The sequence below is a fragment of the Ictalurus furcatus genome, chromosome 13 (assembly GCF_023375685.1).
Source record: "Ictalurus furcatus strain D&B chromosome 13, Billie_1.0, whole genome shotgun sequence".
In the NCBI taxonomy this organism is placed as follows: Eukaryota; Metazoa; Chordata; class Actinopteri; order Siluriformes; family Ictaluridae; genus Ictalurus; species Ictalurus furcatus.
The window spans coordinates 27,436,780-27,453,136 of record NC_071267.1 but is presented as its reverse complement, the minus strand read 5'-3'; the positions used below and the strand labels follow the sequence as shown (position 1 = coordinate 27,453,136).

The 16,357-nt window shown below is 42.9% G+C and overlaps 1 protein-coding gene across 3 annotated transcripts in view; it reads right to left on the bottom strand.

Annotated features, from left to right (window-relative positions):
* Window positions 1-1,141: 1,141 nt before the first annotated feature.
* The window catches only part of oat (ornithine aminotransferase), a 20,745-nt gene continuing 5,529 nt past the window's right edge, over window positions 1,142-16,357 (bottom strand). For 2 of the 3 annotated variants that reach the window (XM_053639208.1, XM_053639207.1), the window contains exons 2-10: window positions 12,052-12,267; window positions 10,584-10,808; window positions 9,073-9,168; window positions 7,665-7,792; window positions 7,432-7,554; window positions 7,015-7,143; window positions 5,914-6,027; window positions 3,801-3,945; window positions 1,142-3,643 (exon numbers count right to left, since the gene is read on the bottom strand). In XM_053639208.1, the coding sequence (XP_053495183.1) occupies window positions 3,483-3,643; window positions 3,801-3,945; window positions 5,914-6,027; window positions 7,015-7,143; window positions 7,432-7,554; window positions 7,665-7,792; window positions 9,073-9,168; window positions 10,584-10,808; window positions 12,052-12,259 (1,329 nt within the window). In that variant the 5' untranslated portion in view covers window positions 12,260-12,267 and the 3' untranslated portion in view covers window positions 1,142-3,482. Of the gene's footprint in view, window positions 3,644-3,800; window positions 3,946-5,913; window positions 6,028-7,014; window positions 7,144-7,431; window positions 7,555-7,664; window positions 7,793-9,072; window positions 9,169-10,583; window positions 10,809-12,051; window positions 12,268-13,189; window positions 13,211-16,357 lie in introns of those variants that run through there. The other variant, XM_053639209.1, reaches the window with a different exon arrangement.

The window sequence follows — 16,357 nt, the reverse complement described above, 5'->3', positions numbered from 1 at the left end:
GCTGAATTTATAAAAACTACCCTGTTCAAAAGTTTACACACCCTTGATTCTTAATACCATGTGTCGTTACCTGGATGATCCGCGACATGATGTGTTTATGTTCTGTGAGAGTTCTTCACGAGTCCCTCGTTCGTCCTGAGCAGTTAAACCGCCCACGGTTATTCAGAAAAATCCTCCAGGTCGTGCACGTTCTTTACTTTTCCGGCATCTTCTACATATTTGAGCTCTTTCTAACAGCGACTATATGATGTTCAGATCCGTCTTTTCACAGTGAGGACGACTGAGGGACTCGTACACGACTATTACACAAGGTGTAAACGTTCACTGATGCTCAGGATCCAGGGGGGTGTAAACTTTTGAACAGGATGATCGGTGTAAATTGTTATTATTTTGTTTAAAGGTCTTTTTTTTTTCTTCATTTAGTACCGCCCTTCAGACGCTAAATAAGATAGTTACATGTCTCCCAGAAGACAAAATACTAAGAATTTACACCGATCATCCTGTTCAAAAGTTTACACCCCCTGGCTCTTAATGTATCGTGTTCAGGACAGGACTAAATAAACAACAACGTGGGATTTTCATGATCCGTCTGATTTTGTTAACAGTATTAAAATGTAGCGGATTCTGCTTTCTTCTTTCTTCGAGCTATAAAGAAGAAGTGTTGAAGTGGCTCCCTCTACTGGAGAAAGCATGTAGTGCAATTCCCTACAAGCGATTCGATTCATTTCCAGACTCATCCTTCTCTTTAGCATGAAGGAAGCCAACAAGGACAAGAAGAATCAGAAGTTTAGGGATGGGTGTAGTACTGTCAGATGTGATGATGTTGGACGTATGTGAACCGTCGTATTAAAATTTATAGGAATAATTATATTTATAGGAATTTATAGGAATACTCTAGGGTATAATTATAATTATAATTTATAGGAATACTCTAGGGTAAATTGGTGCACCAAATACTCTTGAAGGACTCTTAAGAGTGCACAAATATTTTGGTGCATTCTCTTAAGAGTCCTTCAGGGGCACACCAGACTTCTGAAGGGTTCTTAGGACTTTTTAAAGGAGGAACCCTTCCTTTTTGCAATCTGAGAACTATTAATTATCCGATGAACCCTTAAACAAGGACAGGAAAGACATCTTTGAAAACTTTTTACCGTTTTTATTTATTCTGTGCACACTTCAGATTCATGTTGGAACAGCACTCAATTGGTAGATACTTTTAACCGAGTAATGCACACACACACGCACACACACACTCCAGACTATCATCCACATCACATACATCTTATCATAGGTATAAATTATAGTGCATTAGCGCTCAGTTCTCAGTGGATCCTCACTGTGGGTTAATTCTGTAACAAGATTTCAGCTTACTGTCCTTCAAAATCATCACAGGGATAAATATAACCAGAAGATTTGAAACCTTTGGGTTGAACAGGTGACGTTTATGTCATTGTGTCATCAGTGTGCGCCTGCGACTGACTCCGCCCACTCCAGAGTCATTTCAAAAATTCCCTGCAAATTCATCAGAGCTGATTTTAGACACGGAAAAGCTACTGCGTTGCGTCACTTCAGCTACATGACCATGGTGTAGTTCACGTTTTCAAATGTGGGCGTGTCACGAGGCCATAATATGCAAATGAGTAATGCTCTAACTGAATGTGCATTTAAGACCATAAATGGGAATATAGGTGTGTCTTGGAGTCGATCATGAGCACATGAGCCTTACTCTTTCCTAAGGCTCCAGCGACGACATAGAACTCTGAAGGCTCCACCCTCCACAGTAAGAACTCCGAAGGCTCCGCCCTCTACAGTGAGAACTCCGAAGGCTCCACCCTCCACAGTAAGAACTCAGAACGCTCCGCCCTCTACAGTGAGAACTCCGAAGACTACGCCCTCTACATGCAGAACTACGAAGGCTCCGCCCTCTACAGTGAGAACTCCGAAGACTACGCCCTCTACAGTGAGAACTCTGAAGACTACGCCCTCTACATGCAGAACTCTGAAGGCTCCGCCCTTCACAGAGAGAGCACTGAAGGCTCCGCCCACTACAGAGCATACTCCGAAGGCTCCACCATTTAGGCAGAACTCAAGAATTCCAAAAACATTTAAAGTCCATAATGGCTTCAAAGACACGCCCACCAGTCTGCAGTCTGCTCAGAAATGTTTGAAGCCCTTTGTATACAGATCCAAAGAAATTCTTGCCTAAGGAGACTTTTCGCTCAGGAGGGGGAGGAGCCAGAGACACACACTGATGATTGGCTACGAGAAGTATTCGTCCAGGACGCAAAAATACTTCACCGGTAAAGACATGTTTCCTGTTCAAAGTTCAGTTTTTTAGCTCTGTGCTGGAGCTACGTGGCTAAAACGGTAGCTATCGCTAGCTAGGGTAGCCTCGCTGGATAACCGACTACATTTTGGGTAAAAGAGAGTGTAGCGTAGATCTGAACCATTTCTTTATCTCGTCATAAAGGAGGTACAAAGCTAACTGAAAACGAAGCAGTTTAGTTTCTGAATACAGATGAAATAAACTTCAGATTAGACTTTAAACATGGGAACGTGATGTTCTCTTCGGGGTTGAGTGTGCTATGTTTGGATGTGATCCCAGCTTACCTAACAGATATAACGGTACTCCACGTGTGGAATGTTTTACAGCTGACTGACGTGAGATGGTGTCATTTCACCTGGTGTGTTTACACAGGTGTGTTCAGGTAACTGTTTTCGTTTTAACGGAAAGTGTTGTCAGTTTTATGTTCGTAAAGCGTATACGGTATGCGTATACGTAAAATAAACGTATATGTAAAGCGTATACGGTATGCGTATACGTAAAATAAACGTATATGTAAAGCGTATACAGAAAACGGATACGGTTCTAACGCAGTTCTGTGCAAAACCCATACAAGCTTGTTTTAGACTAAACTGAACCCTGTCTTGAGTTAAACCTAGTCTTTTGATACAGTACAATTCAGTTCAATGGGAAATGACATGTTTGTTGTTAGTTATATATATTAGTTATAATATGAAACATAATATGTAATTTAGTGAAACTGTTGATCTACTTTATCACAACTGAGCAAAACACACACACACACAAATGTAACCCTTCAAACTCCTGCTATCCCAAGCTATCCTAATTAATCTTTATATATATATATATATATATATATATATATATATATATATATATATATATATATATATATAAAAAATGCACATTTTAAAGCTCACTAAAACAAACAAAATTATTTTCTCTCTCTCTCCATATTAGTCCTAGACTAAGCACGTTCACTTGTAATTTAGAAAGTCTGAGGCCAGAACTAGGCTTAGCCTAAAATTAACAAGCCTTCCCTACACACTCCTAGCTTTCACCTCTTCTCTAACAAACATAAAACCTTTTAAACACTCGTTTAAACACTCGCCGTGCGTGCGCGTGGACTCGAGAGGTTTAGATTAAAGTGTAAGTGTTACTGAAGATCGAGAGCCTTTTAAAAGGACAAGATGGTTCCCTGGATGATTTCAGCGCACTCCCGGATCTCGTCTTCCTTGATGATGAGGGGCGGGGCCAGCCTGATGATGTGACCGTGAGTGGGTTTGGCTAATAGCCCGTTGTCGCGGAGACGCAGGCACACTCGCCAGGCGTTGTAATCTGAAAAGTAAATATGAGTTTTAGTGCCAAGGCTTATAACAATAAACACAAAATATGAGAAAGTCAGGATTTGCATATTTAAATGAAGCTGTTGTGATTGGACCATATGAGATGCACAATGATATGTGTGTGTGTGTGTGTGTGTATGTGTGTATACCTTTAGTCTCCTTGATGACGATGGCGTTGAGGAGGCCTTTCCCTCGCACCTTTGTTACAATCTCTTTGGGCAGCTTGTTAAGCTCCGCCCTCAAAATCTTCCCCATTTCTGCTGCGTTCTCTGCCAGCTTCTCCTCCTCCATGACCTGATCAGATCAGAATACACACACACACAGACACACACACACACACACACACACACACACACACACCATTATTAATCAATTAATCAGATGGGTCATTATAATGGGATGAGAGGATGGATGGTTTCTATGCACAGATTTATGTGTATGTGTGTGTGTGTGTGTGTGTGTGTGTGTGTGTATGAAGGAATGATTAGTGGATAGATGATGGTGGGTGTATAGATGGATGGATGGATGGATGGAATGGGTTCTCTGCATAGATGCATTGATATATGACTGGATTTTATGGATGGGTGAACAGGATGGGATGGATGGATGGATAGAAGGATGGATGGGTTCTCTGCATGGATGGTGTGTAGATGGATGGATGGATGGATGGATGGTTGGAAGAATGGATGGATGGGTTCTCTGCATGGATGGTGTGTAGATGGAGAGATGGATGGTTGGAAGAATGGATGGATGGATTCTCTGCATTCGTGGATGGATGGATGGATGGGTTCTCTGCATGGATGGTGTGTAGATGGATGGATGGATGGATGGATGGATGGATGGATGGAAGAATGGATGGATGGGTTCTCTGCATGGATGGTGTGTAGATGGATGGATAGATGGCTGAATGGATGGTTGGAAGAATGGATGGATGGGTTCCCTGTATGGATGGTGTGCAGACGGATGGATGGATGGATGGATGGAAGAATGGATGGATGGGTTCCCTGTATGGATGGTGTGTATGGATGGATGGATGGATGGAAGAATGGATGGATGGGTTCCCTGTATGGATGGTGTGTAGACGGATGGATGGATGGATGGTTGGAAGAATGGATGGATGTGTTCTCTGTATGGATGGTGTGTAGATGGATGGATGGATGGATGGGTTCTCTGCATGGATGGTGTGTAGATGGATGGATAGATGGCTGAATGGATGGATGGGTTCCCTGTATGGATGGTGTGTAGACGGATGGATGGATGGATGGATGGAAGAATGGATGGATGGGTTCCCTGTATGGATGGTGTGTATGGATGGATGGATGGTTGGAAGAATGGATGGATGGATGGATGGGTTCCCTGTATGGATGGTGTGTATGGATGGATGGATGGTTGGAAGAATGGATGGATGGGTTCCCTGTATGGATGGTGTGTATGGATGGATGGATGGTTGGAAGAATGGATGGATGTGTTCTCTGTATGGATGGTGTGTAGATGGATGGATGGATGGATGGATGGAAGAATGGATGGATGTGTTCTCTGTATGGATGGTGTGTAGATGGATGGATGGATGGATGGATGGAAGAATGGATGGATGGGTTCTCTGTATGGATGGTGTGTAGATGGATGGATGGATGGATGGATGGAAGAATGGATGGATGTGTTCTCTGTATGGATGGTGTGTAGATGGATGGATGGATGGATGGATGGAAGAATGGATGGATGGGTTCTCTGTATGGATGGTGTGTAGATGGATGGATGGATGGATGGATGGATGGAAGAATGGATGGATGTGTTCTCTGTATGGATGGTGTGTAGATGGATGGATGGAAGAATGGATGGATGTGTTCTCTGTATGGATGGTGTGTAGATGGATGGATGGAAGAATGGATGGATGTGTTCTCTGTATGGATGGTGTGTAGATGGATGGATGGATGGATGGAAGAATGGAAGAATGGATGGATGTGTTCTCTGTATGGATGGTGTGTAGATGGATGGATGGATTCTCCGTATGGATGGTATATGAATGGATAACTGAATTCTACAGATGGGTGGAATAGAATGGGATGGATGGATGAATGTAAGGGTAGGTGTAAAAAGATGGCTAAAAACAGATGGATAAATGCTGTGAACAGGTAGACAGATGAATGGACTGGTAGATGGAGGAGTGAGTGAGATGGACGGATGGATGGATGGATGTACAGATGGATGGATGGATGTACAGTATGACTGCACTGGGTGGATGTATAGAGAGTGAACACAGACCTGTAGGGCGGAGATGGCGACTCTGCAGGCCAGCGGGTTTCCTCCGTAGGTGGAGCCGTGCTCACCTGGTTTAATCGTCAACATCACCTCATCATCACACAGCACCGCAGACACCTGACACACACACACACACACACGCACACACACACACACGTCACTCACTACTGCAGGAATACATGAGTTTTTACTAACTTTCTCCAGCTACTTATACATAAAAACCACGAACACTTGGGGGAAAAACCGGCTTCATTTCGAAAAAAAATCCATCCATCCATCTTCTACCACTTACTCCCTTTCAGGGTCACAGGGAACCTGGAGCCTATCCCAGGGAGCATGGGGCACAAAGCGGGGTACACCCTGGACAGGGTGCCAATCCATCGCAGGGTACACTCACATACACACTCACACACCCACTCATACACTACGGACACTTTAGACACGCCAATCAGACTACCATGCATGTCTTTGGACTGGGGAGAACGCAGCACGGGGAGAACATGCCAACATGCAAACTCCGCACACACAGGACCACGGTGGGAATCGAACCCCCGACCCTGGAGGTGTGAGGCGAACGCGCTAACCACTAAGCCACCGTGCACCCTCATCCTGACAAATATTGGATGAAATTCAGTCGTGTTGAAGATACTTTCCCTCGTTATGCTGTTTCCTGCGGTGTAGAGACTGATATCACACTCTCCTGATGGTGAGGATTTATAATCAGACCTGCCATGTTGTCAGAACAACACTGGAAATAAAAACAGAACACAAAATACCAAACAAGTTCTCACCAGAAACATCAGCAGGGAACTCACTTCCTGCTTCCTGCGTCATGTGGTGAGACCTGCCCGTGGTAATCCGTGGATTTCCTTTCAGATCAGCGCTGTAGAACGTTCTAGTGTCTCATATTACGCAAGACTTGTTTGCATTCACAGCGACTGTGAGGACGTGGACATGCTCTCACATTCCTCCGCTTTAAAGATCTCAACGTTCCTGCTCATCACCCGCTACTTACGGTTTAACGGCATTTACAACTCTCATTGTGTGTGTGTGTGTGTGTGTGTGTGTGTGTGTGTGTGTGTGTGTGTGTGCGGGTGTACTCACAGGATACATCCCTCCAGACAGAGCTTTTCCCAGCACCACCAGGTCCGGCCGCACTTCCTCGTGATCTACAGCCAACCTGCGTCCTGTCCGAGCCAAACCCGTCTGTACCTCATCAGCGATAAACAGAACCTGTAACACACACACACACACACACACACACACACACACACACTTGGTAGTACAACTCAAACACACACTGGACTGGAATGCAAAAAAAAATCAATCAGATCATGATATAACGTTATGGAAATATATTTACACTTTTTATTGTATTATAAAATAAATGCTCCATTTAACAGTTAATAACTTATAGCCCCATAAACCCCCTCCCCCCGCCCACACACACACACACACACACACACACACACACACACACACACACACACACACACACACACACACACACACATTACTCACGTTGTATTTGGTGCACAGCTCGCGCACTTTGCACAGGTAACCTGCGTCAGGTACCACAACACCTGCTTCCCCCTGGATGGGCTCCACCATGAAGGCAGCAACATTAGGGTCCTGAAAGGCTTTCTACACACACACACACACACACACACACACACACACACATATATGTATTTATTTATATATATTAGATGTAAATGTATATAATGCTAGAAGAAGTGTGCGTGGTGTGTTACCTCCAGAGCCGGGATGTCGTTGTAGGGCACGAGCTCGAACCCGGGCATGAACGGTCCAAACCCCTCGTAGCTGCTGGGGTCGTTGGAGCTGGAAATGGCCGCCATCGTACGACCCCAGAAATTCCCCTCTATACATAAAACACACGGATTAATACACGCAGAATCTTCCACAACGTCCTGACACAGATCTCTCTCTCTCACTGTCTCTCTCTCTCACACACACACACACACACACACACACACACGCGCGCACACACACACCACTGATAATCACATTCAACCCTGGAAAATGGACTAGTATTAAAATCTCAAAAATATAATGTTTGTAGAAAGATGTTTAACGATCCAGACGGATATAAAACACTATAAGAATTATATAAGGTTCATAAATAAAATAATTCATGTTAATACTGTTTTTTATTAATTATAACCGGTTAGATTACTTTAATGCTATTGATATTTGTTAATTTAATTACATTTAGTTTTCTAACTTGTACTTGCATTTGTTACGTACTTTGTTACGTGCATGTTTTCCTTCATTTCTGTATTTACTGTGAGTACATTACTGAACTGCACGGCACTATTACACTGATCTTTATCTCATTTTATATACATTTATTATAAACTTTATTCCTCTGACGTCATGTCGCACAAGCGCACAGGAATTTATTATTATTTATTATTATTTATTTAATTCATGTGTTTTATTTATGTAAATGATTATTTTTTATTACTATTTAATATCATTATTATTAGCAGTAGTTATTATTTATTTCTTTATCACAAGTGCACAGGAACGTACTATTTATTCTATTATTTATTTATTATTATTTATATTATTATGTATTTATTATTATTTGTTATTACTTATTTATAAAGTGCACATTAATTTATTATTTATTTTATTATTTATGGGTGTTTATTTATTTATTTATTATTATTTAGTTAGTTAGTTATTATTATCTATTTACTTTTTATTATTATTATTTATATTATTGCTTCTTTATTATTGTTATTGTTATTATTATTATTATTTATTATTTATTTTGCATATTTTTAATTCATCATTTATTATTATTTATTTAACACGAGCGCACAGGAATTAATTATTTATTCATTATTACTTATTTATGATTTATGATGAGATATTATTTACTTATTTGTTATTTATTTATTTACTTACTTACTTATTATTTATTAATTCATAATGTTTTTATTTACTTTATTTATTTATTTTAATGTACACCAAAAGGAAGACACTAAGACGTCTGACGGTGATTATTTTCCTACACCAGCACATCCGATACTGTATTATTCCTCTTATACCACAGTACACTGTCGATATGACTGTAGTGTTTTGATCGGACAGTCAGGATCGGACCTCTCGTTATGAGAGACATGGACTCACCTGCGAAGACGATCTTGGCCTGGTACTGGGGAACGCCTTTAACGCAGTAAGCCCATTTGCGTGCCAGTTTGCACGCCGTCTCTCCGCCTTCGACACCTTTGTGATTCAGCGCAGGGGAGACAAAGAGGATGATTAGTTCCAGCGTTACACAGCACATTCATCATCTGCTGATCTGCTGATGGACATGTTCCTGGCTAAACCTCTATCACACACACATATCTGAGGAAGGTGAGGAGAGTCAGGTGCAGCAGACGGGCAGATGTGTGCCTGCAGAACAGGACTAACGTGTGTGTGGCGTGTGTTCATGTACACCGTGTGTTTATGTGCAGGAGCTCGTCATTGGACGGTGAACACAGCGGAGATTAGTGCTCAGTGCTGAGTCATGGTGCTGTCTGACACCACACCTGAACCCTGAGTATCAGGCCACAGCCATATTTATTTACTTCCAAACATAATTTGCATGCCTTAATGTTAACAGCCTACTTTCCTGTTTACTTTTCTGTTTTCACATTTCTCAACCATTTACCTCATTTTACCTCAGTTTTCATCCCATCTTCCTCCCCCTCCCTGTCTTCCCCTCCCTGTCCCATTCCTTCATGCCCTTTACTTTCCTGTCACTTTCATTCCTGACACTCCCCTTTCCCAACTATCCTCCCCATTCCCTATCCTCCCCATTCCCTATCCTCCCCATTCCCATTCCTCTCCATTCCCTATCCTCCCCATTCCCGTTCCTCCCCATTCCCGTTCCTCCCCATTCCCTATCCTCCCCATTCCCATTCCTCCACATTCCCTTTCCTCCCCATTCCCTATCCTCCCCATTCCCTATCCTCCACATTCCCGTTCCTCCCCATTCCCGTTCCTCCCCATTCCCGTTCCTCCCCATTCCCTATCCTCCCCATTCCCATTCCTCTCCATTCCCTATCCTCCCCATTCCCGTTCCTCCCCATTCCCTATCCTCTCCATTCCCTATCCTCCCCATTCCCGTTCCTCCTCATTCCCTATCCTCTCCATTCCCTATCCTCCCCATTCCCTATCCTCCCCATTCCCGTTCCTCCCCATTCCCGTTCCTCCCCATTCCCTATCCTCCCCATTCCCATTCCTCTCCATTCCCTATCCTCCCCATTCCCGTTCCTCCCCATTCCCTATCCTCTCCATTCCCTATCCTCCCCATTCCCGTTCCTCCCCATTCCCTTTCCTCCCCATTCCCATTCCTCCACATTCCCTTTCCTCCCCATTCCCGTTCCTCCCCATTCCCTATCCTCCCCATTCCCGTTCCTCCCCATTCCCTATCCTCCTCATTCCCTATCCTCCTCATTCCCATTCCTCCCCATTCCCTATCCTCCCCGTTCCCTATCCTCCCCGTTCCCATTCCTCCCCATTCCCTATCCTCCACATTCCCGTTCCTCCCCACTCCCTATCCTCCCCATTCCCTATCCTCCCCATTCCCGTTGTTTGTGTGTGTGACACATGGGTGTCCCATGTGTTAGTGTGTGTGTGTGTGTGAGAGAGACCTGTGTTCATGGGCAGGACTTTGTTGTAGCCGAACAGAGAGGTGATGTACTCCTCGTACTCCCCCAGCACGTCGTTGTAGAAGGCTCTGGAGGTCAGCGCGAGTCTGGACGCCTGTCCGGTCAGAGCAGCCACGATTTTTGGGTGGCAGTGACCCTGATTTACGGCACTGTACGCACTGAGGAAGTCATAATACCGACGCCCCTCGACGTCCCACACGTGAACGCCTGAAAAAAACACACACATATATGTAAATACACAGAGTGTACGATGATGTAATCACTGAGGAGGTGAGACAGTGCTGACTTATCGGTTAAATACTCAACAAAATCAGTCCCTGTGTACTTTAACATGCACTTGTTCTCTCTAACGTCTACACTTCCCCTAAAACAACAACAACAACAATAACAAACAAACAAACAAACAAACAAACAAACAGGAACTAAAAGTCATATAAAGAATGAAAGCGTAAACTCCTCAGTCCTGAAGATGTGGGAAAACTTACAGCTACACCTTCACCACTGACACTGGAGACTCCTTCCTTCCGTAAATGATAAATAAGCGTCTCGTTACTTTAAGAAAACGTCACCAAACCGAAACATTACATCCGAGAGCACGTTATAAGGTTAGAATATAATAATCTGGCCGTCCAATACAGACAATTTAGATTAGATATTTAACCCTCACGGACAGTCAATTTGAAATATATATATATATATATATATATATATATATATACAGTTGTGCCCAAAAGTTTGCACACCCCTTGCAGAATCTGCTAAACCGTAATACTGTTAACAAAATAGGACGGATGATAAAAATCCCATGTTGTTGTTTATTTAGTCCCGTCCTGAATAAACTATTTCACATCACAGATGTTTACATATAGTCCACAAGACAAGATAATAGCTGAATTTATAAAAACTACCCCGTTTAAAAGTTTACGACGTGATGTGTTTATGTTCTGTGAGAGTTCTTCACGAGTCCCTCGTTCGTCCTGAGCAGTTAAACGGCCCACTGTTCTTCAGAAAAATCCTCCAGGTCCTGCACGTTCTTTACTTTTCCGGCATCTTCTGTATATTTGAGCTCTTTCCAACAGCGACTGTATGATATGAGGAGAACTGAGGGACTCGTACACGAATATTACAAAAGGTGCAAACATTCACTGATGCTCAGGAAGGCAACACGATATATTAAGATCCAGGGGGGTGTAAACTTTTGAACAGGATGATCGGTGTAAATTGTTAGCCACTGTTGGCAAGGGGTCAAATATGCAGAAGATCACCAAAAAAATCATCCAGGTAATGACACAACTGATATATATATATATATATATATAAATAAGATCATTAACGAGAGCATTAATGTAAATTTACATAAACCTGTTTGTCGTTCTCAATCTTTACAAACTTTCTACAGCAATTTTTTTTTTTAATTATTTGCATATTTGAGCGTGTGGGCGTGTCTCACCCTCTCCTCTGTGCAGGGCGACGGGTAGCGGGTGGTAGTTGTGAGCTCCGAACCGCTCCTCTCGAGAGAAAATGTCCTCGGATGAGAGCGCAGCCTCGTCGCGTTTCGTACGAGACGCCACCGTCGAGGACGAGCGCATCCCAGAACGTGCGGCACGGCTCAGAGTGGGCGTGGCCCAGCGGGTCAGGTGAGTCAGCATGCACTTCATTGCGATACCTGTGTACAGAGAGAGCACGTGCGGGTTTTCAGAAGCACTGTCAGTTTAATCGTAATACGTTAACGTTATTTAAAAAATATTACATTCATTAAAAGCCAAAAGTGATTATTTTCCACTGAACAAACCCAGACCCTGTGTGTGTGTGTGTGTGTGTGTGTGTGTGTGTGTGTGTGATCGAGTCAAGATTTCGAAAATCATGACTACTGACTTTGAGACAGAGCGAATTTGCTTTAACGGCGACATCCAAGCCAAAACACAGTCTGGGGTGCCAATACTTTGCAGAGCGCAAAAAAACACTTGGGTCAAGAGATAGAAATGTAAAATAAAACTTTAAAAAAATCATTAAAAATGCACATAAAAGAAAAAAAAAAACCGGGACCCCTAGTGGTCTGTGGCATAATTGCAGGAAGTTTGTGGAAAAGTTTTTAAATGTTTAAATATTTCTTATATATATAAATATATTTTTGGGGTTTATTTTTATGTATCAAAATATATTCAAATATATCATACGCCCATTATATCATACGTATATCATACGTTGAGCTTCAGCAGGTGTGTGTAACACGACTCTGAATACCAGGAACTTTCCCAACAGACACAGTGAAGTAGCTTTTGTCGTGAAGCCTGTAAGTGCATGAGGGAGGACGACAGTGTGGAGTGCGCTGTAATGATTCCTGCGAAATCACAGATTTTTAAACAAGAGCAATACAAAGATTGAGTTTGGCTCGGGTCGTGTTTGTAAATCACTGTATAATGTTTCGACATCAGCAGCTCTCTTTCACAACCACAAACAATAAGGGCTTTACCGAGCGGCACACAACAATGGGCCCGTCGTTTACTAATCCCTGTACACACACAAACACACACACGCACACACACTGCGTGTCACTGAAAGATTTACAGCCGAGATTAAATATGTACCGCGTCTGATGCAAGATCAGGTCACAGCGTGAAGGACGTGAAGCGAAAGTCTTTGTGCCTTTACATTTCCTGTAAATCTCTGAGAATTAAAGCACATTATACGAATAAAAGTCAATCAAAGAAGCAGAATTTAACGCACGTTTAATCCGACGTTAAACCTGGCGGGGGGGGGGGGGGAATTAGGCCTTTAAATGCAACATAAAATGATTTGCATGCATATTTTATTTTGTTTGTTTGTTTTTCACAACTGTGGTGGAATAAGTACGAATATCAATATGCAAAACGATCATGAATAAAAATATAAAATAAAAGAATTTATATATAAATATAAATATAAATTCTAAACTGTACACATAACTGAGATAAATAATCATTATTCATTCATGTCGATACAGGAATATAAAAAGTTAACAGATCAATCTCATATTTCCAAGAAGGAGCATGTGCAGAAAGAATCACTTACAGAGATGAATGTTAACACACACACACACACACACACACACACACACACACACACACATACGCACACACACACACTCACACACATACACGTGTACTGTGCACAGTGACCTCGATTTCCTTGTTAAGCTGAAAGCTGATAGGCTGAGACGGCACAGACCATCACACACCCACTGTCACACAGCCAACGGCTAAATAAAGACACACACACACACACACACACACAGAGACCTGAGAAACATCTGATCTGTCAGCGAGGCAAATCTGGGGCGTGTCCTGATCGCTCAAAGCAGCTTTAAATGAACCCTTACAGGTTTAGTCAGGTGGATAAACGCGGAACTAATAAGCTGATTATACAACTTTTTTTTTCCTCTACATACTTACACACACCATTAATCACACACCCCCAGGGCTCTACGACAGCATTATTATAAAACACACAACTATTTTTTTCAAACGTTACAACGCTTCTAACCAGACATGGTTTATTACATCATCGTATCATAACTTCACACATTTCCATTCCTTTAGATGGAATATAAATATCGTGTAGGTCCTCCTCTCCTTGTCCCACCAAAACAGCTCGGACCCGTCGAGGCCTGGACTCCACGAGACCTCTGAAGGTGTGCTGTGGTGTCTGGGACCAAGACGTCAGCAGCAGATCCTTTAAGTCCTGTAAGTTGTGAGGTCGGGACTCCGTGGATCGGACTTGTTTGTCCAGAACGTCCCACAGACGCTGGATCGGATTGAGATCTGGGGAATTCGGAGGTCGAGTCAACACCGTGAACTCTTTGTCGTGTTCCTGAACAGTGTGTGCGGTGTGTCAGGGAGCGTTATCCTGCTGAAAGAGGACGCTGATATCAGGGAACACCGTTACCATGAAGAGGTGTACTCGGTCTGCAGCAGTGTTTAGGTAGGTGCTACGTGTCAAAGTAACATCCACATGAACTCCAGGACCCGAGGTTTCCCAGCAGAACATTGCCCAGAGCATCACACTGCCTCCACCAGCTCGCCTTCATCCCATAGTGCATCCTGGTACACGTGCACATTGTAGGAGCTTGCAGTGGTGTACAGAGGTCAGCATGGGTGTTCTGACCGCTCTGCAGCTACGCAGCTCCATACTCAGCAAACTGTGATGCACCGTGTGTTCTGACTCCTTTCTTTTTTTTAGCAATTTGTGCTACAGTGGCTCTTCTGTGGGATCGGACTAGTCTTCGCTCGCCACACTCATCAGTGAGCCTTGGACGCCCACGACCCTGTCACCAAGTCACCGTTTATCCTTCCTTGGAGCACTTTTGGTATGTACTAACCACTGCACACCGGGAACACCTCACAAGACCTGCTGTTTTAGAGAAGCTCTGACCCGGTCGTCTCGCCATCATAACGTGGCCCTTATCAAAGCCGCTCAGATCCTTACACTCGCCCATTTTTCCTGCTTCCAACACGTCAACTTCCAGAACTGACTGTTCACTTTCTGCCTAATAAATAACCCCACCCCTGGACAGGTGCTAATGTAACGAGATAATCAAAGTTCTTCGCTTCACCTGTCAGCGGCTTTAATGTGTGAAAAATATTTCTCGTGTGTGTTGATTGAATTTATTTCCCAGAAGGCGTGTGTACAGGAAGAAATGGAGCAGTTCTAAAACAGAACCTTGTGGAACGCCACAGCTACATTTTTGTTGCTGGAGTTATATAAAGTTTTAGTCTTCCTCATACTGTTTTTTAGAAGAGCCTGCGTAGACACGTGACCGCGTTGCAGTGACTGCAAGGTGAAGTAAGGGCAAGCAGAACACACTCGATGAACCGAGCTGGACACCTGTTTACACAATCTCAGTTTGGCTGTGAAATTTTTCCTCCCTGTGTGTGCATGTGTGTGTGTGTGTGTGTGTGTGTGGGGGGGTATACTGTTTACCTGGTTGCATCACACGCACATTTCTAAGAAGGCTGATTCTCTATAACAGCAGCTCTGACAGTAGGACTCCTACTGTTTTCTCTAAAACGTAACTTTTACAGAAGGAGTCTCCAGCGTCAGAGGTAAAGCTATCACTTTAAGTTTTCTGACATCTCCGGGTACTCCGGTTTCCTCCCCCAGTCCAAGGACATGCATGGCAGGCTGATATTTTTTATATATATATATATATATATATATATATATATATATATATATATATATATATATACATCTTATATTTCTTCAAAATAGCACCTAAGGGGAGCATATAAAGTGAAAAATGGTTAAAAAGGGGGCTTAAAATGGACCCTTGAGGCACACCGCACAATAAAGGAGCCGACGAAGGTTCTGAGAGTAATTGGAGGTTGAACAAAGACAGATACGTCCAAACACAATCGGCAAATGGTCTGAAAGGTCAGATTTATTACGGGTAAAACCCCCGTGTGAGAACACCAAATCCAATATGTGCCCCAAATGATGAGCAGGGTTAAAAACTAACCGTGAGACATTTAAAGATTCAACGAGGCATGGAAACTCTTTCACCAAAGCTTGCACGGTAAAGGTGAATATTAAAATCGGATTATTTTCTGGCACGACATGACACGGAGCGTCTTCAACAACAACAACAACAACAAAAAAACATTCATAGTTTTTAGGCAAAACGTTTCGGACCCTGATCATTCGACGAACATATAAAAATAAGTCTGTGATGTCGCCTGCCGACTTTTTTTGAGCATGCATGAATTATTTTACCCTGA